The following is a 23,194-nucleotide window of genomic DNA, read 5'->3' on the forward strand; positions in this document are numbered from 1 at the left end:
CGCAAAGCTTCCATTCTTCATGAGATGCAGTCATGAATGGCCTCAATGACTAATGTCCATTTCACCATCGAGTGATATATCAGTGACTGTTACAAAGCAAATCACAATATTCTCATTACCAGAGTCATGTTATATTATCAAAACGTTATATTATTCATTTCAATTCAAGTTACCAAGCACTTCTTTAACTAACCAAAACCTCTCGCCTTGAATAATATTCACCCGTCACCTAGGCTTTCTTAGCCTCAACCATCCTCAACCTCGCCATTATACTCCCCGAGACCTGGACAAGGTCCAGATCCGCCCCTATCATGCTGCCGAATTATATAAACTGCCAACACCAGCCGATGTGGCCCAGAAGATTAACATCGAAGTGTATATATATCCATGTTCACTTTTCACCGCGTCTTCATTCCTCATACCTCACCCATCCGTCTTCGCCCGTGAATAGTCGTGTACATTGCGAAGAGTGAGGTGTAAACCAGGGGTATCCGTCCTCTTAACCAGATGTGCATGCTGTAGGGGGACTCTGCCGTAAGGATCGTGCCATATGGGTATCATATTCCGTAATATAAGAAGAAAGAAGAAAAATGCCCCCAAAACCCAATCTAATTGTCCGTCTAAAAGAGTGTGTAGAGTCCCGCCTGGTGCCAAACGCGCTGCCTTTTCCAAACCCGTTATGCCGTAAGAGAGTGTGGTAGATAACATTCAAATCATAAGTTCGTGAAGGAGTGATGGAGAATTAGTACTAGCTAATATGTTCAAACATTAATATAGATGCATTAGAATGCGAAGATCGCGGCACAAATCGTCAAGAGCAGCGACCCTGTGCCTGGAGATGCCGCGAACCGAGATACAGCCGCCCCTGTGACCGGTACAGTTGCACTTGTTGTCGGGATGGCTGAGGAGCTCGCAGCAGGTGTGCTCGAGGGACTGGAGCTGGCTATCGGGGCTGTCGTGCTGCTTTCATTGCCCTCGCTAGTACTGGGGCTGGAAGTGACGATAGGGCTGGTGCTACTGCCCGCTCCGGCAGTGGTGCCGGAGCTGGTAGTGGTACCGGCGCTGGTGGTGGTTCCAGCACTGGTGCCGGCACTGGTGCTAGTGCTCGTCTCGGTGCTGGTCGTTGGGGAGACAGCTGTTGAACTACTCGAGGGAGTAGGGACCGCTGTAGAGGTAGCACTAGTAGTCGTAGGGGTAGGGCTCGCCGTAGAGCTTGGGCTGGTAGTCGTGGTCGGGGTGGTAGACGACGGCGTGGAGGAAGAGGAGGAAGTAGGGGAAGAAGTAGGCGACGTGGAGGTTGGAGATGAAGTGCTACTTGGGGAGGTAGTGGTGCGGGTGGTTGAAGGAAGCGTAACGATATCGGTGTCTGTTTTAGTCGGGTTCTGCGCAATTGCTGATCGACTTTGCATGCTTGTAATTTCCGCAACAGCCGACGTGGTGTCAGATTGCACTGCGCCAGCCGTCTGTACTGTGCAATAATCAAGATACTGCGCGAAAGGACTAAATGCGATTGCATTATTGGTTTTCAAGCTCGATCCATGCTCTTCGGAACAAGCATCGCAAGTATCTTTGTATTGGTTGAATTCGGAGTCCTGCTTGCACAGCTGCGGCCCTTTACCAATCTTTTGGGCTTCGAGGAATGCGTTATTGCAGGCAGCATAACACATAGAAGGAACCACACCTTGTCCCAGATCTTGATTTTGCCTCAACCGCAAGACTGGCGCTCGCTTCACGTAAGTTGGCACAGCTGCACCATAGGTGGACGCGGGCGGGAATCTTGTGATTGAGGTTTGGGATGCCCAGTTGCCCGTGGCGAATGTGCTTGTAAACTCATGGCCCTCCGAATCCTTGCATATTGTCGTGGCGTTTTCTTCTAAAAAGATGTCGTAGCTCAACCCAAAAGCAATTGGTGGCAAGTTGTAATAGCCTTCAGTGGGTTGGAAATATGATGATTCGTCAGATGTCCAATTTCCTGGCGTGTATGGCTGAGCATCGATGCAATCTTCTTGTCTCTCGCAGACATACTCCTTTTCAGGGGGTGAGGCCCAGAATAAACATCCATCTGGCTTCCGCGGGGAGCAGATCTTGCCAGGCGAACAGCCCCATGTCAAGTCTGACGCATTATTGTAGGCTGGTAGGTTTAGACTAGGGCTGTTGGTGGGAGCAGCGCACACAGAACCAGTGGTTACAGTTGCTGTCTGAGTGAGTGGAGGCACGGTGATAGTCGTGGTCAGAATGGAAGTCGTGCCCAATTCCGTGACTGTCACAAGCGAGATCACAGTCGATCCAGGAAGCGTGGTCACCGATCCGGGCAGTGTCGTGACTGATCCTGGCAATGTGGTCACCGAGCCCGGCAGTGTGGTCACCGAGCCCGGCAATGTTGTCACCGAACCAGGCAGCGTTGTTACCGAGCCAGGAAGAGTCGTTACAGAACCCGAAGCCGTGACTGTAGTGGGTGGCAAAGTAACTGTTGTCGGCGGTATCACGACAGTAGTAGGAGGCACAACGACTGTTGTTGGTGGCATAGTTATGACGGATCCAGGGAGTGTCGACACCGATACCACTGTTGTGGTAGAGGCAGGGAGCGTTGACACCACTATCTCTGTTGTAGTGTATGTGGAGAACACCGAGTCGGTTGTCACAATTATACTTGTGTACGTTGTCAAAGAAGTAGTGGTAGTGGTGTCCGTGATATTCCGCGTAGCAGTAGCAGTGTCCGTCACACTACGTGTGACTGTGGCAGTGTCCGTAGTCGTGTCAGTGGCAGTCGCGGTCGTGGCGGAGACAGACACGGACACGACTGTCTTGGAGACGGTAACGGGCGTTGTAGTTGTCATTGTCTCAGTCACAGTAGACCACTTAGTGCTCACGACACATGTGTAAGGATTATCATCATGACAACCTTTCGTGCAAGCTGCAGTCATGCCATAGTCCCCAATATACGTCGTAGTAGTGATTGTAGTCGTACTCGTTGTATATTCCGTTGAGCCACCCGGGGGTGTTGGGGTCGGTGACCCTGCACATATGGTTACATAGTACGAATATGACTGCATAGAGGTTAGCATGGAACGATGCAATAGTTGGAGGCCTACTTTGACTTACTCTTGTGGTTCTATATGTGGTGGTGGCCGTAGATACTTTTGTAATGACACGCGTAATACGATCCGCCGACGCCGTTATTCTAGGTGTTTCAAGTCAGTCATGATCCCACTTCAGGTTCCATATCATGGGGCCATACGTTTGTGTCGTTGGTCTGTTTATTGTAGACCTGTAATCAAGATCAGTGATGTACTTTAGTGTTTGGCACGGGAATCATACCTTTCCGTTTTGTAGAGGGTCACATAGCAAGTTACAGACGTGACAGATGTCTCCGTCTCCGTCTCCGTCTTTATCTTTATCTTCGTCGTCGTTTCAGTCTCAGTTTCCGTGGTGGTGGAGACTGAGGTGATCGTAGCAGTTCTGGTCTCTGTAACCGTAGAGTCGCCGGCTGGGGCAGAACATTCACCCTTCGAGCTGGATGACGAAGCTTTTGACGAAGTAATTGAAGAGCTAGCTACCGTAGAAGTAGATGATGCCTTGCTTGACGAGGGCGCCGCGGTTGGGTACTTGGATGGTGCCTTGCTTGTAGAAGTTGGCGAGCTTGATACCGCCCTTGAAGTCGAGCTTGATGGAGGTATGACTGAGCTCGTAATAATCGTACTGGTGACAGTAGAAGATGCAGGGCAGCCTTTGACCGAGGAGCTGCACGAGGTAATGGTGATCAAAGTGAAGCTCGTGACAGTTGATCCTTCATCGTACTGCCTCGCTTCAACTCCATTCGCCGCAAACACAGCAAGCGGCATGGCCGCCAGAGTCCATAGCAGCCTTCCAGCAACCATTGCAACGAATGTATGTCTTGACCTTGCTATACAAAGTCAATTGGTCTTTGCGGGAGCCCTTGATAACGAACGAGTGTTGATGGGACACCGCTGAAAGAGGGAAAACACCTGACTTCTCTGCCGAGGAAGGGTTGGGGGGGCGAGGACCTGCTGCAACGGAACGAGTGCCCCTTCAGGTGTATATAGCTCTCCACGCGAGATTTCTCCGAGAGTCAGCTCTAAGCCTCGCTGCAGGATGCGGCTTCGGAGCAACCAATGGGAGAATATCATGCGAGCCGTGCTGGTAAAGAGAGTAAACAAACGATGGTGGCAAGCCAACGCACAAGTTGTTCCGCTGACGCTCTAGCGAAATGTCCAGGCAGGTTGCGAAGTCAGTCCCAAAGTAAGCACCAACACCGAGAGAGGGATAGAGGGGACCGAGCCGGAACTCAGCTTCTTGTACGTTTGTGGAGCGAGGGGAGGTGAATAAGGCTGCTCGCGGGCAACTTGGCGTACAAACCTGCAGGGGATACCTACTAGACGGTATACCGGGACATGGATGCACAGAGCTAGCTTGCCGTCGACCTGTTGCATACGAAAGGTACCCACAGAGACAGAATGTAACCAGACATCCTTGCTCATGGAACCTCGGGTTGGGATATGTGCTATGTGGTGACTACCACGCTACTCCCACTTACAGCCGGTCCGGTTCCCATCAGCGGCTGGGCATGCCACGATTCTAGGCTTGGAACCCGACTCACGGCAGACAGTCCATCTTCAACGCCAATGGGTAGGTTGAGAAAGCTGGTACACATAATAAGACACTTGTTTGGTCCATGTACCGCTCTGATCTTACTGTCCGTCACGCCAGAGATATGTAAGTAGGTACATGTGTGTAATTCACTGGTAGACTTGCTGCCCAGGTTTTGGAGTTGTCACCTAGGCTTGGCACTTTGACGAATCGTGATCTTTAAGCCGTGTGGAGAGCCACGTCCTCTGCCACGTCCAATGTTGAAAGGGTCATGAACTTTCATGCGGGGTGGACTCTAGACAATGCAATGGCAGAGATGCGAAGGTACCCGGCTGAGTATAAGTTGAGCAACGCTTACACCCGAGTTTCGACCGGGATTCTTCTTTGCACCAAGACCGCCGCTATAGGATGCGGCGTCGTGGCGCCGGGTGATATTGTGAAAACGCATCCCCAAAGACAGGATAGAAGAAAAGTTCACCTTCGTATCGGGGTCCAGAACAGGCTTGAGGACGAGATGCGAGTGCCTCCAACGTAATCGATTCGCAAACATGGTGGCATCGCAACAGAGCCCTTGGGCAGCATGGAGTAAGCCGAGGGGCAAAGGCACCAATGGATCAAGCCGCGGTACACTGGACCACACCATGCGATTTCATTTGGCCAGTGAATGAATAGGGAAGGTGGCTCCATCCCCATTGCCCATTCTAGGCCGTTCCCAGTATCGAAAACTTAATTGTCCCGTTCTATTTGGGCAAGAATCGTCGCTTTCGAGCTCAATCAATATGGATATGTCCGTGTCTGCAGGAAAACCGCCCGACTGGTGCCATAGAGAGAAGGGGAGGGTAGCAACTCCCCTCTCGCTTCATAAAGGGACAAATTAGCTGGGCAAAAGAGCGAGGGCGAGAAACCCCTCTCAGTGACGGTGGACGTGGTGACATGCGTGACATAATGGGCGAAGGTAAGCGGTATTCAAAAATTCGTATCGGGCCAGGACGGCTTGACTACTGCATGTCTGCATGCTGTATGCAGCAGGCAAGCCAAGTCACGGCCGGCTGACCTGGCCGGTCGAGGCTGGGAGACAGTCGGAGCGGAGAAGACTTGGAAAAGGTGTTGATGGTGGGTGAGATTGTCAGACTGAACAGGCAAGGGGCGCTGGCGGGGTGACTGGGCGATATTGCCTGCAGGTGGACTTTCCGGTTCTCGAAGCTCAGCCTTCTCTGACCTACATGCCCGTACTCCTCCCCCAACCGCATCAGCACGACCGACACGACACCCACCTTCTTCGGGTTTTCTTTTCTTCTTTTCCGTTCTTTCCACGTCGAGATGGACCGAGAACAGCGCTGTATTTGGACTGCCTGAGGCCTGGTTTGTTCTGACAAGAAGTTGAAGCCAGGACTTGGCACCCAAGCTACAGTCCACAGTATAAGAAGCAAGGGACTGGGCAGGCATGTGGAGGAGGAAGTCAAAAATAGCTCCCGCCTACCACAACCGTCCCTTTGGTGACAGCTGCCTAGCTGGCTAGGAGGTACTTACCTTACTTTGTCGTGCGGGGCTTCATGTTCAATGTTCGTTGGTAACACTAAAATCTGACCAAGCCCTGCTGGTTGGTTATATGCAGATGCAGGTCTTCAAATAGCGCGGCCCGACCTGGGGTTTCTCTCCAGGTTCTGGTCGGGTGATTGGCCAATGGTCTGGGAATCGGGAAGGTGGGGACATCTCTTGGTGTTTGTGCCAACCCGCGAGCGATCATGACTGGAGCCACCATCGGACAACATACCACAACCATATCCCAGTATCCCTGCGGGTAGGGCCTAGTGCCATTCATCAATCTCATCCAGAACCTCGTCCGTACAACAGCAATTGTACTAGGCACCTGGATTGATTGATTCACTTCACCCGACTCTTCACCCGACCGCGAGGTGGCCGCGCTCGATGGCCTCCCTGGCCTCTTCAGAAGGCCTATCTTCTCTCCAACCATGTTCCTCCTACGTTATTCACCCAGCTCGTCGATTCTCCGGCACTTGAAGTGACTGGCTGTCTGGTCGCAACATATTAGAATGCCGTTGCCACCCTTCTTTGGCAGTTTCTCCGCCGAGACGATTGCCTAGGCGGGGGACAGCCTACATGCCAATGCTACTGCTGCTAGACGCTCGGGTCCGCAGGTGTGATAGAAAGGCGCATTTCAATATTGTAGGGATCGACCGTTAACTCTTACCAGCAGCAGATATTAAGTAACCCTCGACCATCCCAGTCGGAAACTTGGGCCAATCACCTGTATACTTGCGAGTGGGGCAGATGCAAGTTGATATGGGCAAACATACGGTCCTACGGATACGGTCGAGAATGTGGATCACGTAACTTCCTGCCTTTGCATCAGTTGCTGCTTCCGGAACGAAGGCTTCCCTGGCATCCAGGGATTTGCCAAGTTGCTGTTTGTCCGTCTTGTCAGCGCCAAGCCTCCCGTTCTGCGCATCGGGGCAACACAACAGATGGTCTGGTTCTACAAGCACTGGACGCCACTGGCTGGATATCGATTGCAATGCCGTTACCTCGCCAGGTACCATTCTCCTAGGCATTGGAGATGTTCCACCCGAGTTGGTATGTCTTCCGCGCCTCTGGGCCACTATGGCAAGTCTCCACGACAGTTCGCACCCGACGACTCTTGTAGTCCATATACGGATTCTGCTTGCCAGTCGTAAAATGGCCCAAGGCGAGGCTATAGCTTCACTGGAAGAGTTTGGGCTCACTGTCTCTCGTCAGAGTAAGACGGTACCACACCATTTAATATGTGGTGAGAACGAGGCCATATCGGATCAGGCTAGTTCCAGAAACGTGAGCTGACATCCATCCATGGCCACGAAGAATGTTACCTCTACAAGCCTCGCTCCGCTCGGCTGTCCTGCAGAGATCCTCGGTGCAGCCGTACTATTGAAAGGACTGCCCGTTATGATTTGCCCAGTCTGAATTGGGGGGCAGCATGCTCCGGATTCCATTCTGCCCATCATCGCCTGCGGAATCTTTGTCGCGGGCGTTTGCCACTACCCATCCCTTGTTTGATCGGGCCGCTCTCTCAATAATCTATGGCATCCCGTCATTCCCATTACCCACAAAGAAAGTCTTCGAGGCCACTTCCAGATCCGTTTTGTGCATTGCTTTGATCTGTCTCGATCTGAAGCGGCACATTCCTTCTTGGCCACGTTCTCCCGGCAAATCAGACGCGGCCATAGTACATTCCAGCCATTGACACGGCGCTCTTTGTTTCGTGATATTGCCTCGAGCCGCTTCTATCAAGGGCATACCCGCTTCGAGCTCAACCCCCTGTGCCATGTCGTGAGCCTCATTTTGTCTGCTCCTATTCTTGTTCTGCATTATTTCTGTGACCGCACTCTTCATCGGTCTTTCCAACCACAACTGTCAAGATGTCCTGGTTATCTATAGCGTGGTTGGCTGTCGGTGCCAACCTTGCTTTGATTGTGGATGCGCAAGCATCAGGATGGGTTCCCGGTCAAGTCAATGCCACCATTTGCCAGTGGCAGGCTCCTCGGGGTAAGTACACGACTATACTACATCCTCGCTTCCCGCTATCTCCGGACAAGTCGGCGTGTTTGACTGACGTGTCGCGTTTGTGTCTAGTTGCTTCTATCAAGGATACGGTCTATATGGATGGAGGCAACTTATTCTGGTTTGCCGGCATGAACGACGGGTCATATGGTCTCCCGATGCTGGACGGTAAGCCTCGCGAAGTCTCTGTTCCAAAGATCATCTCAATAACTGACAACGCTGATAGGCAACCCCCTTGGTATAATATATACCTTAAATTTCAGCCGGCCCTTCAACGTTAGCCAGAACGTTAGTTCCCTCTTTGAGCAAATATCACTTACCGGCGGTGGTACTGCGGCCAACAGTTTCGCTCCAAACTATCTCGACGGTGCCATGCTGGCAAATGACAATGAATTCTTTCTATACGGAGGTCTGACTACCAAATCAGCTGCCAACTCAGATCCGCCGGCGAATGAGGTTATTGTGAATCGATTCAGTCCGTACGGATCAGACAAGCCAGGCTTCAAGCCCGGTTTCGATAGGAAGACACTGCCCGATGGCATGACACGCTACGTTACCTTTGGCGGAGCTGCCAACAGCCCGTCGGAAAACAAAGCTTGGTACTTTGGCGGCATGCGCTCGCCGTCCGCCGGACCTATCTACGTTCCGCGCTTGAACAACTCGCTGAATCCTGTCAACGTATCGGACACGCTGATAACGCTGGACATGACAACACAGTACGACGAAAGTTGGACCAAGAAAACCTTGCCGGATGCCATCAAAGGACGAGCGAGCCCTGAGCTCCTATGGGTGCCTGTTGGTGCCCAGGGGTATCCTCGTGGCACTGGGCGGTGCCACCTACCCGGACTACAGCAATGGAAAGGCGTCATCGCTGAACGAGGCGCAAAGTGTAAGTCGCAAGGAATACTACATACTCTTAGGCGAATTTGCATAGAGCTGACCATATTACAGAAAGCTGAGAGCCCTTCATTCATGTCAGACATCGACATTTACGATATAGCGAATGATAAGTGGTACAAGCAACCTACTATTGCTGGCCCTGGCCAGCTCGCCCGGGGCTGCGCTGTCGTGGCCGTTGCCCAAGACTATTCGAGTTACAACATCTATTATTACGGAGGTTACGACGGTCTACATGAGGATTCCGATTTCAACGACGACGTCTGGATTCTCTCCCTTCCATCCTTCATGTGGATGAAGATCGCATCCGGAAAGACCGACCATGCGCGCACCGCTCACAAATGCGTCACACCCTACCCTGATCAGATGATGGTGATCGGTGGCTATCCCTCTCTAAAGGGCGGGAACACCGTCCCTTGCCTCAAGGATAACCAGATGATACAGCTCTTCAACCTCACGGAGGGGAAGTGGATGAACTCGTACGACCCGGCGAGCTACCACGACTACGGGGTTCCTGAGATGATCCACCTCATGATCGGTGGCGACTTTAAAGGCTCTGCGACCATGACTGTACCGACCCCCAGTGGATGGTCAGACCAGGGGTTACAGAAGGTCTTCGAGACTAAATACCCGACGTCCAAACTGACGCACTACTACCCATACACGCCGGATCACTACGGCAATGGCACGAGACCCAACTTTGACAACAATAACGGTTTGCCCTCGTGGGTGGCTCCCGTCCTCGGGGTGGTCCTGGGTCTTGTCTTCATCACTGCCGTCGTGGTGCTCGTGATGCTGTACCGACGCCGCAAGCTCCTACGCAACTCGAACAACATGAGCGCGAGAGAGACGGACGAGAATGGCAACCGGATTCTGTCCTGGATTCGGGGTCAGGACAGCAACGGCGGCAAGGCGCCGACCGTCACGACCTCGGATGATAACCCGAACTTGGACGACATCGAAAGCCGTAATGGAGCGATGCCGCCACACTCGCAGATGGCCTACACACAAGCGCATGCGCAGTCGCACCTGCGGCCCGAGATGGCCATGGTGCATCACGAAATGCCCGATACACCACTCGTCGAGTTGATGGGTAAGTAATGTCCTTCGAAGGCTCTTTGTCCAGATGGCTAATTAATCCGAATTAGATACGTCGCCCGCCCTCGAACTTAGCGACACCGGTTTGACGCCGGTAGAAGTCATCAACAAGCACACCCACTTTGGCCGCGCGCCGCACTCGACCTCAACACCCACCAACCCTTCATCCCTCTCCCACTATACCGTATCTCAAGACCACGGTAGCATATCGTCTAACTCCGCCCACCGCGGCGTCGGCTCCGTCAGTTCAGGACGGCCCGACTCGCCAGCGCTAGGCGGCCCGGGCGGCAGCGGCGCGGCAGCTGCAGCCGCCGCTGGCTCTCAACAGAACGGGCCTAGCAGGCCACCACCGTCTTCCCCGCGGCCCCTTCCCGGGGGCGAATAACTAGCGAGGTCTCGAACCTATCGCGGGGCGACGCCGCGCACCTGCGCAACACGAGTGACGCGAGCGTGAGCTCCATCGGGGTCGGCTCCAACGCCGGCGACGCCGCCCACCAGGGCACGCGGTCGAATGCGCCGTCACCGGACCCGGTGCTGAGTCCGCTAGGCCCAGGGGGCGGCGGCGGCACCATGACCATGGGGAGCGTGATGCCCTCGCCCTCGCCGCCGCTACCCGTGAGCCCGCCCAGCACGGACGAGCAGCACGCCACTGACTACCTCAGCGTAGTCCCCAACCAGGGAGGTCGGAACCTGACACCCGCGGCCCCGACGCTCGCGGGCACGGTGGCTGGGGGCGCAGTACCATCGCCATCACCGCCGCCACCAACACAGCCGCCGCAATCGGCGAACCAGCTTAGGAGGAGCTATTTCCACGAGAGCGCGGATGATTTAGGGGAGAGGGCCGCTAATGATCGGGATAGGCAACAACAGCGGTGATGATACAGGGCAGGTAAGAGGAAGAAGTCGGGATTTGAATAAACGAAAGCGAAGCGAAGATACCATGGCGTTGGAATTTTTCAGGGAGGGCAGAGTGTGTGTCTGTGTTTTCCCCATGTCCGTTCCGTTATCAGAGAGTCATTTATGATAAAATGTAGATCTAATAATGACGAGGAACAACCAAACCACCCTTCATTCTTTGGAAAAACGAATCGAAAAAGGGAAATGGGGAATGGGAACGGGGAAAGGCGTATATAGAATTCAACGGACAACGGGCGCGGGGGGCAGGCAAGGCAAGGCAGAGCAGCAAATATCTAGTCAGTCTTTATGGCAATGCATCAAATGATATTGAAGTATTGTGCAACAACCAACACACATGAGTGAGCTGAGGAAGAGTTCCGTTGGGTATTTGATATGGGTCAAACTTCCTACTAGATGATGATACCCACCACAGCTTGCTGTATCAATGCAAATCATCGCGAAAGAGCTGCAACCATTCCAGGTCGTCATTCGCCATGTTACAGTCTTCCTGAATGCCCCAACGTCCCAGTACTACAGTCCGCGACGTTTTACGTCCTCACCCGAAAGGGTACTGTAGATACATCGTCTAGAGCGTACCTACTTAGAGGTCCATGGGCTATGGAAGGCTTCTAAAGGAGTGAACACCAGCAATGCATTCTATGCCAGCACCTGCTCGCAATCTAGTTTGACAGAAAACCAGTTGTGTAAGAGTGTTTCAACTCCGGCAATATGCGATACCGCAAAAGCATATCATCTTCGTTTGTGTAATCACGAAAGTGTTTCGAAGTTCTTTCTTCTCTCAACCGCGACCACGTCCTCGTCCACGGCCGCGACCTCTCCTAGCACCGCGTGTCGATGTGGCTTTTGCCTTTGAGGCTCCTCTGCCCCTTGCACCTCCTCTCGTGGATCTGGTCACAGAGGAAGCGGGAGTAGCAGCCTCTTCAGCCCCGCTCTCTTCTTGCTCTTCCTCGTCGCCATTCTCGTCTTCCTCGTCGTCTTCTTCCTCGTCGTCCTCGTCGTCTTCGTGGTCTTCTTGCTCCTCTCCCTCGCTCTCGTCATTGGCCTCGGGCTCGGTGCTATCGGCCTTGGCATGGCGGGCAGACCTCCGCTGGCTACGGGCACCTCGAGCACTCTTTGTCACAGGACTACTGGGCAAAGGGGTGTCATCTTCGGTGTCTTCGACCGTACTAGAGCGAGTCTTGATGCCGCTGCCGGCGGCGCTGGATTCGGCGTCCGTAGCTCTCCGTTTCCGCTTCTTATCTCGGGCGCCCGAAGCTGAAGTGGCGCCGCCTTTGAGCGCCTCCTCGAAGTCGAATTGGGGCGGTGATGAGGGCGCTTCGCTGGGGGCCCTCAGGCGGCGCGCGAACATGGGCTCCTGGAGCTCTGCGGGTAGATCGAAGTCCTTGTAGTTTTTCCACGGCTCTTTCGGGTCGTCTTCGTTGAAAGCGTAGCTGTTATCTCGCTCGTCAATAGCCGCAAGGTTGTACAGCTGCCCCAGCTTGGCCCATATGCCGGGAATGCGCGTATGCGGGTGGACCTCGGGTTTGATGCCATGATTGCGTAGCATCTCGGAAATAGCGATTACTCTGAAATGTTTGTGCATTCCTACAGACAGGGAGTAAGCAGCAGATCGTGGTATGAAGGGTTCAACTGTGGCGACTGACCAGTTGGTTTCCAACGAATAATTGCTTTCAGCAAGGAAGCCACCTGGTCGTCAGTCCATGCATCGCGGGGCATGGGCTGGCTGGGCTGGTTCGCGACGGGCGTATCTGCCGCTCTCGGTGTATCCGCATCATGTGGTGTATCGACATCCATAGCACTGTCGTCGGGCAAAGGGGTCGGCGTCTTGGGAGTCGAATTGCTGGCCAGGCTGGCCCGGCCTTTGCGCTTGGGAGGCATTGCGATCACAACCTTTCCGTCTTGCTTGTTCTGGATTGCGATGCGACAATTGAGTATTCTCGGGGACGTGACGGCAAAAGAGTGTATTGAATGTTTGCTATCAAAATAGAGCGGTTTCTGGGGGGCTTCCAATGCTTTGTATATCTGTATTGGTGCCAAAAAGTGTAGGATGGATGTCAGAAGGGTTGTATGTCTGTGTAAGTAAATAAACTCGAAGCTTCGCAAATGGAGCTCCAGCCGGAGAGCTTCCCTCAAGGTCGTCCCTGCCGATCTTTTATCTTATCGCTGCCTTGTACTTACAGCTACCTACTTACAGAAGCTTGAGAAGCAACAGACAGGCCTGCTGCAGCTGCTGGCGCTAATGGCTAGTGGGCCCGTGGGGGAAACCACGAACCACGTCCAGTCGCGTCGCACTTTAACATATCGTAGAAGCCTTGGGCTCATAGATCATTCAAATTGAAGACTGCCTGACGATGCGATGTATCAACAAAATGTGAAGTTTCATCAGCGATGAGAAAAATGAAAACAAATCCACAACATATGCACAATATCTCGTCAATATGCCGGACGAGGATGCAGCCGACGTTTTCGCAATCCCGGACTTCTGGAAGGCATCACACTGGGTAGACCTCTCTCACAACCCCGAGAGCGAGTTCTTCGCATCCCGCGTTCAGTCAGAAGCACTTCCAGACTGGGCGCGCGAAGGCCTGGAGCCCGTCCATTTCAAGTCGGATGAGTTCTTCAGCATTCCCTCTGCTCTGGAGGGTTTGCCCGATTTCAGTCGCCGGGAGCCAAGCAACCCCGACGCACTCATAGAGGAGGACTATGAGAAAGACAGCCTATCCAATGTCGATTTCTTCAGCGACGCCTGGGTAGAAACGAGAGAGTTTTCATTACAACGCCCGGAATTCAAAACATGGGATGGCTTCGCCCCAGCAGAAATACCCCCTTGGAGCCCCTTTTCCTCTCAGAAGCCGGGCCTGCCACCTACGATGCCGCACTGCGGACGACCAAGGATCCATTGCAGATTAACAACAGCTCTTGCAATCTCGTTGAGACCAATCCTTATGCAGCTTCACTGCTAGCCCTTGCTCTCGGAAGGGCGTCCATCTTCTTCAGCTGGGACGAGCAGAAGTCCTCATTCATCCCGGACCTTGACAAAATCCGGGTCTCTGGGTATTCTGTCCAAGTTCTCGAAGGCCTCCAAGAACAGTGCTTGCAATGCGCCAACATATCGCGGTACTTTTCCATGTTTGTCCAAATCACCTTCAGGACCCATCCTTCGCCAGCCAGAGTAGCACTGGCCAAAGCCATAGATGGCCTGTTGCTGGCTATCCAAGCCAAGTTGGGAATCCATGCCAGGAACATCAAGTCCTTATTACAACTTCAGTCACTGGTTCATCCGGTGCATAGTCTCTTGACATACTTCAAATCGCTCGTGTCCAGACTGAACAAGACGAGGAAAGACGAACACTTGCTGTCCAGGCTGTTTGAAGAGACGCAAGCACTGGAATATGGCGATGACCTCCTGGGTGAGATCATGCGAGAAATTCTAAGCAGAGTCACAGAGCCCTGGGCTGATTTTGCGCAAAAGTGGATTGGCATCAAACCTGAGGGTAGCAACCCTATGACCAAGAATGGCCCTAGGAAAAGCTTTGTCAAAGTCGACAATGTACCATTCGTGGACGACTTTGGTCAGGTGAACGAGGCTTCCGACTACGTCCTTGACGATGACCGTATGCCGGCTTTCGTTCCCCCAGAAGTTGGGCGCAAACTGTTTGAGACCGGGAGAACGCTGAGACTCCTGCGGACACACCACCCGGGACATCCACTTTGCTCTCCAGAGCCTGTCCACTCCATAAAGGTTCCAGAGCTACAATGGCATTATGACTGGAAATCTATAGAGGCACTACAGGAGGATGTGCATGCGTATGAGACCAGCCTCGTAGGCGTCATTCGCTTTGGTGGGCAAGGCGATATCCCTGCTCGACCTGCTTCTGATTCGGCCTACGAGTTACAGTTCTTCGGCGAGGAAGAATTGCAACTCGAACACCGTCTCTTGGCTTCAATGAAGCAGATGAGTATGCCCTTCCAGCCCACGAGCGAGATAGATCATCTGTCCAAACTTCTCCATGAACATCTGTTCGACACAGTGCGTCTTCCAGAGGGGTCAGGGGTTGCTCTGTCACCACACTGGTCGCTCTTACCTCTGCTGTCATTCGGTCCACTAGTGGAGGCACAGGCACGACTGGTGAATAGGGAGTACATGAGTCTCCTGTTCACGTCACACAATCTCCGAGAGCACATCAGTCTACAAAAGGAATTCCACCTGCTTGGGAATGGGCTCTTCTGCAGTCGCCTATCCCATGCGCTTTTTGATCCCGAGCTGGAGACGGCCGAACGACAGGCGGGCATTGCTCGGAACGGGGGCGTGATGGGCCTTCGTCTTGGGGGGCCGGGACAACTGGCCACCCGCAAGTTCGGAATTGCGTCTGGCCCTGATGGGCCTCTTGTCTGAAAGCTACTGGTCCCGTCCGAAACACGGGCCATTGGCAAGAGAAGGCCACGAAATGCCGGGAGATCTGAGTTTCGGGGTTCGCGATCTCTCGGACGAAGAAATTGAAAAGTGCATGAACCCAGACTCCCTTGAGGCACTAGATTTTCTCCGGCTTTCCTACAAACCTCCAGCTCCATTGGCTCCTGTCTTCACGCCTGTCATCTTGCTCAAGTACGACAGGATATTCAAACTGCTCTTGCGGGTTTTGCGGCTGCTTTACATCACGAGCGAACTATTTCGCGACACAAACCTGCGAACTTTACAACGATCTGGTATGAGCAACGCATCCCTCCGCTTTCGCATCGAAGCTCAGCACTTTGTGGCGAGTGTCGTGGCGTACTTCTTCGATACCGGTATCAATCTCCGCTGGAAGTCGTTCGAAGAATGGTTGAATCAAGTAGAGTCGAACCTCAGTGATCGCAACGCAGGCCGCATCATTAGTCCTGAAGAGCTGCGCGAGCACCACGAGGAAGTCCTCGACGAGATAATGCATACGCTCTTGTTGCGAAAACGCCAGCAGCCGATCCTCAAACTGCTCGAGGATATATTCGCTCTCATCTTAACCTTTGCCAAGCGCGCCCACCTGCGGGCTTTGGGCAAGACGCAACAGCGAGCCGACGAGCCTACGGAGGTCCAGCTATATAACGCCTTTAAGAAAAAGGTCGATGTATTTATTACGGTCTGCCGGGGCATGAGCGAGAAGGGAGGGGGCCAAACACCAAACCGACGAAGAACGAGGCAACGAGTGACGAGGGAAAGGGGCACACCCAAGAGGAAAGCACCATAGATCAGTTGCTACTGCAGCTGGAGATGTCAGGTTACTACGGAGGAGTCAAGAACATGAGGTTTCTCTAGATAGGCGCATCAATGATACCCGAATGGAACAAGATCAAATCCATCCAACTGGCATCTGCTCGTTGCTTTCAACTTCACCCGTACGAATTGACAAACCACCGCGTTATGCATAGGAGCGCCCAAAGAAGTCTTTCGGGCCGCCCCCAGTGCCGCGAGCAAGCTCCATCAGCTGCTGCTCAAGATATCCATCGCTAGGAGCGCGTCACAGGTCGATTGCGCCGAGTATTTCTCTAGGTTTGCCTTGATGACAACCTGGTTACACCCACAGAAGTTGCACGTAGTAATCACTCCTGGATTTTTGTTAGTAAATAACGCTAGCTTGGCTACCACACCAGATAGAACTGAGCAGTGAGGCTTTGATTCAGAAGAGTCCCCGATAAATGATACGGATTGACTACGGGGTTTATCGTTCAAGCTGGGGCTACCATTAGTTAGTTGCATATGAAAGTCGTGTTTTCCTTTTAATATGCTCGCCGTTCCTTCATCACATGTAGCTCTCCTTAGCTAGCTCATGGTTATCAGGGTAGACACAGTGATCACTGCAATCCCAGGGATCCAATGGCTCTGTTTAGGGTTGAAATTGGGTTCTAGGTAGCTCTAGACTAGGATTGGAGGTGGGTTCTTTTCCTCTTTTCACCGACTCATACCAGTAGAGGCAAGTGACTGGAAACGGAGCAAATAACCGATTAAGCCGTGGTGTAGTCCATTCGAGCTTGAGCATAACGACAGATATAGCTTCAAATGACTCATCTACAACAAAGAAGACCTAGAACCCCAGAAGGAAAGAATCGTCCGAGTAATGCTTTCACTGTTCGGATACGGGAAACCATGTCCCCCTGGTAGGTATTCAACCTGCAAATGGTCGGGTGGTAGCAGGTGCGAGATCTCCTCGCTCGTCTCTTTTCCAACCACAACATCATCGTCCTGTCCAAAGAAGACGAGCAGCTTGGACCCATGTAGAGGGGCGTCGGGTCGTGTTCGGGCGGAGATGATGTCGCAAACCTTTTTCCATATATGCTCCCCCTTTTGGAGCGATCCATACCGGGCCGTGCTTTGGAATGAATGGACATGGCCTTGATGATGATCAAACTGCCACTGGAGGACAGCTCCCATGTCGAAGGTCTTCTCCACCCTAGCAGGTCCTGCTGGTGGTGGGACCTCCTGTCTCTGGTCCGCCTGCATTTTCAAAGCTGGACCGGACACGGCCACTCCCAGGATCTGCCGGACTTTCTCACGGAGAGCTTCGTCTGATGGGGCAAGCTCGGGATTGTGGATGATATGGTCTTCGTATCCATCTGGCAAGGTGCGAATGAGGCCTGCCGGGCCGAGAAGCACCAGTGATCGAACGGATAGGGGGAAGGTACCAGCAAACGCCAGCGAGATGGGACCGCCCAGGGAGAAGGCGACGATGGAGAAGAGATTGCCGTTTCCCATCCAAGAGAGCGGCGATGACCCGACGGCCAACAGTATCTGAGTGGCCAAAGACGAACGTCGTGCCGGCAATGGAGCGGCGTATCGCTGTATCCTCGTCCCCAAAGATCTAGTGACGGTGTTAGTTGGTGGACTGTAGAATCATTTTGCAGGCTACTCACCAATCAACATGACACGGTATCCGGCGTCGACCAGTCCTTGGGCGATCTTGGAAAATACCAAGCAAGGGGTGGCGTCGCCGTGGACAAACAAGACTTTGTCCCCATCCGCCGGCCCCCATTCGTAGACTCGCATGGTGCCGTAGAAGGTACTCACATCGCGAGCACCTGGGAGGGGGTTGGGCGGGTACGCGAGCCCATCGGCCTCTGCTGCGGAGAGGAAGGGGATCAATGTCGTACGGGGCGATGGGATTGTGAAGCGCCATTATGTGAGGGTGAGGCGTTGTAGGAAAGAAAGCCGTTGCACGATCGAACGAATGGGTGAGCAGGGTGAGGATCAACTTCGGGCAGTCTTGGCCGCCGCGGGATTCAGAAATGGATTGGCGGCGGCTTTCGATTAGAAGCCGACGGATGTCTACGTACGATTGTAGGGGTGTTTTTTTAAAAAGTATGGCAGAGGTAAGGTAAGTACGTACGTACGTATGTAAGTAGTGACGGGTCATTCGCCAAAGTCGAGGCAAGGGGCGTATTTACCCTGGAAAGCCAGCGGCTTACCAAATCAAGAAGCATGTCTTATCTGACAGATGTTACAAGAAAGCTAACCCGCATGCTGACATGGTCCCTGGGTCCCAGTTCACTGTTGTTGAATGACAAGTGTTGTGGATGGCAGAGGAAGAGTTCGCTGTGCTGTTTCCTGCTGATAACTGCTATTCAGCCCCCTATTTTGACTGATTCGTTCAATGTGCCTAGAGACTCGTAGACAGTCAGTCTGCAATATGGACATTCACTCCAAATATGGATGATATAAGTGAAATCAAAACAAGCAAGAATCTGGCGAAGCACAGCGTTTCCACTCGGAATCAGCGTGCTGCAGCTGTGGCCTACGTATTCCGATTTTAGAACTTCTTTCTGCACATGTTCTACAATGGGAAGTCCGAGTCACTAGTTACTAGGAACTCCTTGCATCGCTTGACAGTCCTCTCCAAATGGCCGTGTAAGAAATGTTCGTTAGACAATCAAGTTACCGGGATATGACGCGAGTTTCGGACGGGCAGAATGCTGAGATTGGCTATAGAAGAGAAGCTAGGCAGTACCTTGAATCCATCACAAGTGAGGCTGCAATCGCTCCACGAGGATGACTGCTCATGACAGGTGCTCCCTGAGAAAAAGCATCTGTTCTCCAAGAATCCGAGTGATTGCCCTGCCAAGGAAGATAAAGAGATGGTCGGAGGGCAGATGATTGATTTGAGGCTGGAATCAGAGGATGTGGTAGATCAGTGGCCTCGATTTAAATACTAACAGATGCTCCCCGGGCCATACCCTCTCGATTGACGTCTGCTGGTTGATCTCAGCCAAAATCTGTGTGATTTGATGCATTGAGCAATGGGCATTGATACTCCTGAAGCCATCGAAATATTTACCGCCCCTGAATACTGTTGACATGGACGTGTAAAACACTTTATTCTTTATTGACTTGGTGACTTGGCAACCCCGCATCGCGTGCAATTGACTGACTGACCAGCGCGCGCCCCATCGTTCTAAGAACCCCGAACCCCACCAAGAATCAATACAGTAAACCCAAGAAGTCACTCTCAAGATCGATCCGTCCAGATCTCGCTCCCAAATTCGCCCATAGTCTGGCTCGACAACACACAAGCCGCCATGTCTCTCCCGGGCCCTTCGAGGAACCTGACATTGACTGAAGAGCTCGAGAAGCTCGAGCAGTCCATCACCCTGACCCTGCAGGAAATCGACCACAACTTCAGCAAAGCACACCGCATCGTCACCTCCAGCATCCTGCCCTTGGTCGAGCAGTACGGCGAGCACTCCAAGAATGTCTGGGAAGCTTCAAAGGTAAAAGGTCGCGCAGCTCTTAGAGTGATGTACAATGACTAATTGGCACCTTTACTCTCTAGTTCTGGAAGCAATTCTTCGAAGCCTCGGCCAATGTCTCCCTCTCCGGCTACGAAGAGCTCGCCAACGAGGGCGACACGACTGCCGCCGACGAGACGACGCGCCTAGGCGATACAACAACCACAACGGACGACGGCGGCTATGCCGACCCGACCAGTCAATCCGTCGTAGCCGACGATCAGTCGACCTACCACGAGCAGCGGCAACACCATCAATCCCACCACCGCGAGATCGAGGACTCGTTGCTGGACGACGGCACGCTCGAGGGTAGCACCCCGCGCCCGCCCGCAACCAAGTCCCTGCGCGGCCAGGAGATGCAGTTCGCCAACTTCGGGTCCCCGTACGAGAACCTCCGCCGCGAGATGAAGGGCGAGGAGGGCGAGGGGCTGGACGACCATACCGCCGGAAGCGACCTTTTCGCCGACGATCCGGACGAGACGACGCAGCAGCTCCAGCAGGACCGCCTGCCCGATATGTCCATGACGCCCCACTCGTCCTCGCTCCTCGAGGCGCCCACGCCCATGCAGGGCGGCATGCGCACGAATCTGTTCGGCACCGCCAACAAGGACAAGAACAAGGACCCGCTCCTGCACCGCCTGCTGGACAAGAATTACCGGATCCAAGCCACGCCGCACAAGGGCGGTGGGCGCGGCCTGTCGCCAAACCGAGGTGCTGGTGCTGGCGCCGCCGTTCCCGAGACGGACCGGACCCGCCGCGCGCTCTGGCAGGACAGTCCCCAGAGCTCGCCCGAGATGGCGGCCCCGACCCTGCGGACCAACTTGTATAGTGCCATGTCGCCGCTCAAGGGTCAGCGAGGCCGGCCCGCTGCCGGGAGGCCCAGTACCGAGGGGCCGCGGACGCCCGGCGTCAGCGTGCAGACCCCGGCTAAGAAGCGAGATGTGTTCGCCGAGCGCCAGAGCAGCGGCAAGGGCAAGGGCAAGGGCAAGTACGAGCCGGATGAGATCACGTGGGACAGCGATGACGATGAGGACGGCATGTTCGGCGGCATGAGCCCGCCCAAGACGATCCAATTCGCCCTGCCCCCGAGCAAACTGATGCAAACACCTGGTAAGTTGATCAGAAATCATTGAGTCGCATCACATAAGGAGCTTTCATGCTAATATGTACGTCTTTAGCACGCGAGGCAAGCAAGCGGATTGTCGAAGATATCCTTTTAACTGCCGGAGCTGCCCCTGAGTACGGCTCGACCCCGAGCACAGTCCGACTATGGTTCAGATGAACCACGATATTCTGGACGATACCTTTTAGTCGCGGGATTGGCCAACGCGGCGCCCGGTCCTTGGAGGCTACCGATATTACGAGAACCATGACTTCCATTCAGGTCACTGATAGAGAGAAATAAGATACCCAATTGAAGATTCGCTGACGATGGCGGATCGGCATTACACATTACATCCCTGAGGTGAACGATACATGAACGATGCAAAAATATTCAAACTTTCAAACACACTCCGCATATCAATCTGTCCATGTACCAATTTCCTCGTTCTGCCTCTCTTCCTGGCTTCATGGGCTGGTCCATTGGCGGACGCTGCTTGTCAGGGAGGCGCTGCTCAACGATGGCGCATCTGGGATGAGCGATGCATCCTAGTAACAGTCCGCGGGCACGGTATTTGTTGCCGCCCCAGACCCAAGGATTGGTCTCGGACTCCATCTACCCCTGAAGCTGTTTTGCCAGATCCAACGGTATACACTCATCGCCATTCACCTCAACTCTAATCTGACGATGACGAAATCCCTGAATCTCTTGAATTTGTGTCCATGCTCATTCCAGCTTCTCCCTCCGGAAAGCCCTGTGGTTTTCCGTGCTCACACACCACTCAACCCCCTTCAACATGTTCCGCAGCTTGCCCCCGTACTTCTTGATGGGCCCGTCCTTGCTGCGGTACTCGTTGATGAAGCAGTGAACGCACCACTTGTGGTAGACTTCCTTCCCCTTGTTCTGCGGATCGCTCGGGCCCCTCCACGACTCGAACTTGACGGCCACCACGAACCCAAACGTGAAGTCGTCTCGCTTAGGGACCATGGAAGGGTCATTGTGGTGGTGGTGCTTACCCGGCACCCGGTCCCGCAGGTCCGAGATGGCGATGAGCTCGCGGATAACGTGCTTGGCCACGGGCACGACGCCGAGCTCGGCGTCCGTGTGCCACGAGAAGATGACGCGCAGCTGCTGGAGCCGGGGCAGGACCTGGGGCAGCGCCGCGACGACGAGGTCCGGGTCCGGCGCGGTGGCGGGGACGTCGTCGGCGCCGACGAGGACCTGGAAGGCCGAGGTCGTGCTGTAGGCGCGGCCGGGGCACCGGACGGTGACGCGGCGGGGCTCGAGGTCGACGTGGGTGACGTGCTCGAGGGCCCAGCGGGGCAGGGGCGCGCGCGAAGAAGCTGTGCAGCACGACCGGCTCGTCGAACTCGAAGTGCTTGTGCTTGTAGATGAGCGGGTGGCTCCGCAGGTCGTAGTAGATGCTCTTGCAGGTCCGCAGCAGGCTGGCGAAGGCGCGGGCGCCGTCCGGGTGTGAGACGGTGAAGGGGGCTTCCCAGTGCCGCGAGGGGTCGCTGTCGATGGCGATGTGGGTGCCTTGGAAGCAGGCTTCTTCGTAGACTTTGTACCGCAGCTTTTCCAAGGGTTCGATGTTAGTTACGCGGAAAGGCGGCCCGTTCTGGCCATGGGGTGGTGTGAGCGGGCAAGAGGAGAATAATAAGTGACACATACCTCGAGTGGCAGTTCATACCACCAGCATTTAGGGGGGTTGATCGGTTTCTTCACGGCCTTTCGGGTACGCCGTTTCTTGGTCACCTATTGGCATATTGTCAGCGGGTGTATATCATCATACCGAGGATGCAGATGGGTGATTGCCAACCTTTAGGGCAGGGGCTAGTGTGGCTTTGGTGACAGGCAGCTGGTATTCTAGGTTTATCCGCGGCATTCTGGCCCGGCTGCGGGCGAGTCTTGCGGCTTCATCTTGGCCTTGACCTGTCACATTGACCATGGTCACCTCCTCTGAGGGACCTCAGATACGATTGGGTAGAAATGAGTGAAGAATCAATCTCGTCTTGCCTGTAAGGAAACAAGTAACTGGTGCGTATTTGTTTCCACGGTAGACCAGAGCAGACAGTGAAAAGGCAGTAAAGAGGAAGGACGAATATGCCAAAAGACTGAACCAGGTAGAAACGAGATTTTGATTCATCGTGTGGCCAGAAGCTCGAGCATTGTTGCTGGCGTAGTGTTTGTCGTATGAAGCAACACCCGTCCCTCAAATGCAGTCCGAGATTGATACGTAGCCTGGATCCAGGAACAACACGA

The 23,194-nt window shown here is 53.8% G+C and overlaps 9 protein-coding genes across 9 annotated transcripts; 4 read left to right on the forward strand and 5 right to left on the reverse strand.

The window, feature by feature from the left end:
• Positions 1 to 1,179: 1,179 nt before the first annotated feature.
• PG997_007407 (uncharacterized protein) lies at positions 1,180 to 2,837 on the reverse strand (the record flags this gene model as incomplete). Its single annotated transcript, XM_066811722.1, has 4 exons — positions 1,180 to 1,311; positions 1,470 to 2,131; positions 2,190 to 2,596; positions 2,791 to 2,837. 4 exons carry the CDS (start codon positions 2,835 to 2,837, stop codon positions 1,180 to 1,182), a joined length of 1,248 nt encoding a protein of 415 aa, XP_066667064.1.
• Positions 2,838 to 3,549: 712 nt separating this feature from the next.
• Positions 3,550 to 3,878, reverse strand: PG997_007408 (uncharacterized protein; the record flags this gene model as incomplete). The annotated part of the gene is made up of 2 exons (XM_066811723.1): positions 3,550 to 3,727; positions 3,799 to 3,878. 2 exons carry the CDS (start codon positions 3,876 to 3,878, stop codon positions 3,550 to 3,552), a joined length of 258 nt encoding a protein of 85 aa, XP_066667065.1.
• A 4,146-nt stretch (positions 3,879 to 8,024) lies between these two features.
• Positions 8,025 to 11,037, forward strand: PG997_007409 (Kelch repeat-containing protein; the record flags this gene model as incomplete). The annotated part of the gene is made up of 6 exons (XM_066811724.1): positions 8,025 to 8,151; positions 8,239 to 8,334; positions 8,393 to 9,053; positions 9,129 to 10,156; positions 10,212 to 10,512; positions 10,551 to 11,037. 6 exons carry the CDS (start codon positions 8,025 to 8,027, stop codon positions 11,035 to 11,037), a joined length of 2,700 nt encoding a protein of 899 aa, XP_066667066.1.
• Positions 11,038 to 11,857: 820 nt separating this feature from the next.
• Positions 11,858 to 12,957, reverse strand: PG997_007410 (CT20 family protein; the record flags this gene model as incomplete). Its single annotated transcript, XM_066811725.1, has 2 exons — positions 11,858 to 12,663; positions 12,723 to 12,957. 2 exons carry the CDS (start codon positions 12,955 to 12,957, stop codon positions 11,858 to 11,860), a joined length of 1,041 nt encoding a protein of 346 aa, XP_066667067.1.
• Positions 12,958 to 13,517: 560 nt separating this feature from the next.
• Positions 13,518 to 15,475, forward strand: PG997_007411 (uncharacterized protein; the record flags this gene model as incomplete). Its single annotated transcript, XM_066811726.1, has 2 exons — positions 13,518 to 13,843; positions 13,897 to 15,475. 2 exons carry the CDS (start codon positions 13,518 to 13,520, stop codon positions 15,473 to 15,475), a joined length of 1,905 nt encoding a protein of 634 aa, XP_066667068.1.
• Positions 15,476 to 15,527: 52 nt separating this feature from the next.
• On the forward strand, positions 15,528 to 16,301 carry PG997_007412 (uncharacterized protein; the record flags this gene model as incomplete). The annotated part of the gene is made up of 1 exon (XM_066811727.1): positions 15,528 to 16,301. The coding sequence occupies one exon, from the start codon at positions 15,528 to 15,530 to the stop codon at positions 16,299 to 16,301; it is 774 nt and encodes a 257-aa protein (XP_066667069.1).
• An 818-nt stretch (positions 16,302 to 17,119) lies between these two features.
• Positions 17,120 to 18,094, reverse strand: PG997_007413 (alpha/beta-hydrolase; the record flags this gene model as incomplete). The annotated part of the gene is made up of 2 exons (XM_066811728.1): positions 17,120 to 17,909; positions 17,970 to 18,094. 2 exons carry the CDS (start codon positions 18,092 to 18,094, stop codon positions 17,120 to 17,122), a joined length of 915 nt encoding a protein of 304 aa, XP_066667070.1.
• A 1,526-nt stretch (positions 18,095 to 19,620) lies between these two features.
• Positions 19,621 to 21,112, forward strand: PG997_007414 (DASH complex subunit ask1 domain-containing protein; the record flags this gene model as incomplete). The annotated part of the gene is made up of 3 exons (XM_066811729.1): positions 19,621 to 19,812; positions 19,875 to 20,940; positions 21,009 to 21,112. The coding sequence occupies 3 exons, from the start codon at positions 19,621 to 19,623 to the stop codon at positions 21,110 to 21,112; spliced, it is 1,362 nt and encodes a 453-aa protein (XP_066667071.1).
• A 546-nt stretch (positions 21,113 to 21,658) lies between these two features.
• On the reverse strand, positions 21,659 to 22,880 carry PG997_007415 (uncharacterized protein; the record flags this gene model as incomplete). Its single annotated transcript, XM_066811730.1, has 3 exons — positions 21,659 to 22,492; positions 22,604 to 22,687; positions 22,725 to 22,880. The coding sequence occupies 3 exons, from the start codon at positions 22,878 to 22,880 to the stop codon at positions 21,659 to 21,661; spliced, it is 1,074 nt and encodes a 357-aa protein (XP_066667072.1).
• Positions 22,881 to 23,194: the final 314 nt, after the last annotated feature.

The sequence above is a fragment of the Apiospora hydei genome (assembly GCF_038363865.1).
Source record: "Apiospora hydei strain CBS 114990 chromosome Unknown utg000006l_segment0_segment0, whole genome shotgun sequence".
NCBI classification, from domain to species: Eukaryota; Fungi; Ascomycota; class Sordariomycetes; order Amphisphaeriales; family Apiosporaceae; genus Apiospora; species Apiospora hydei.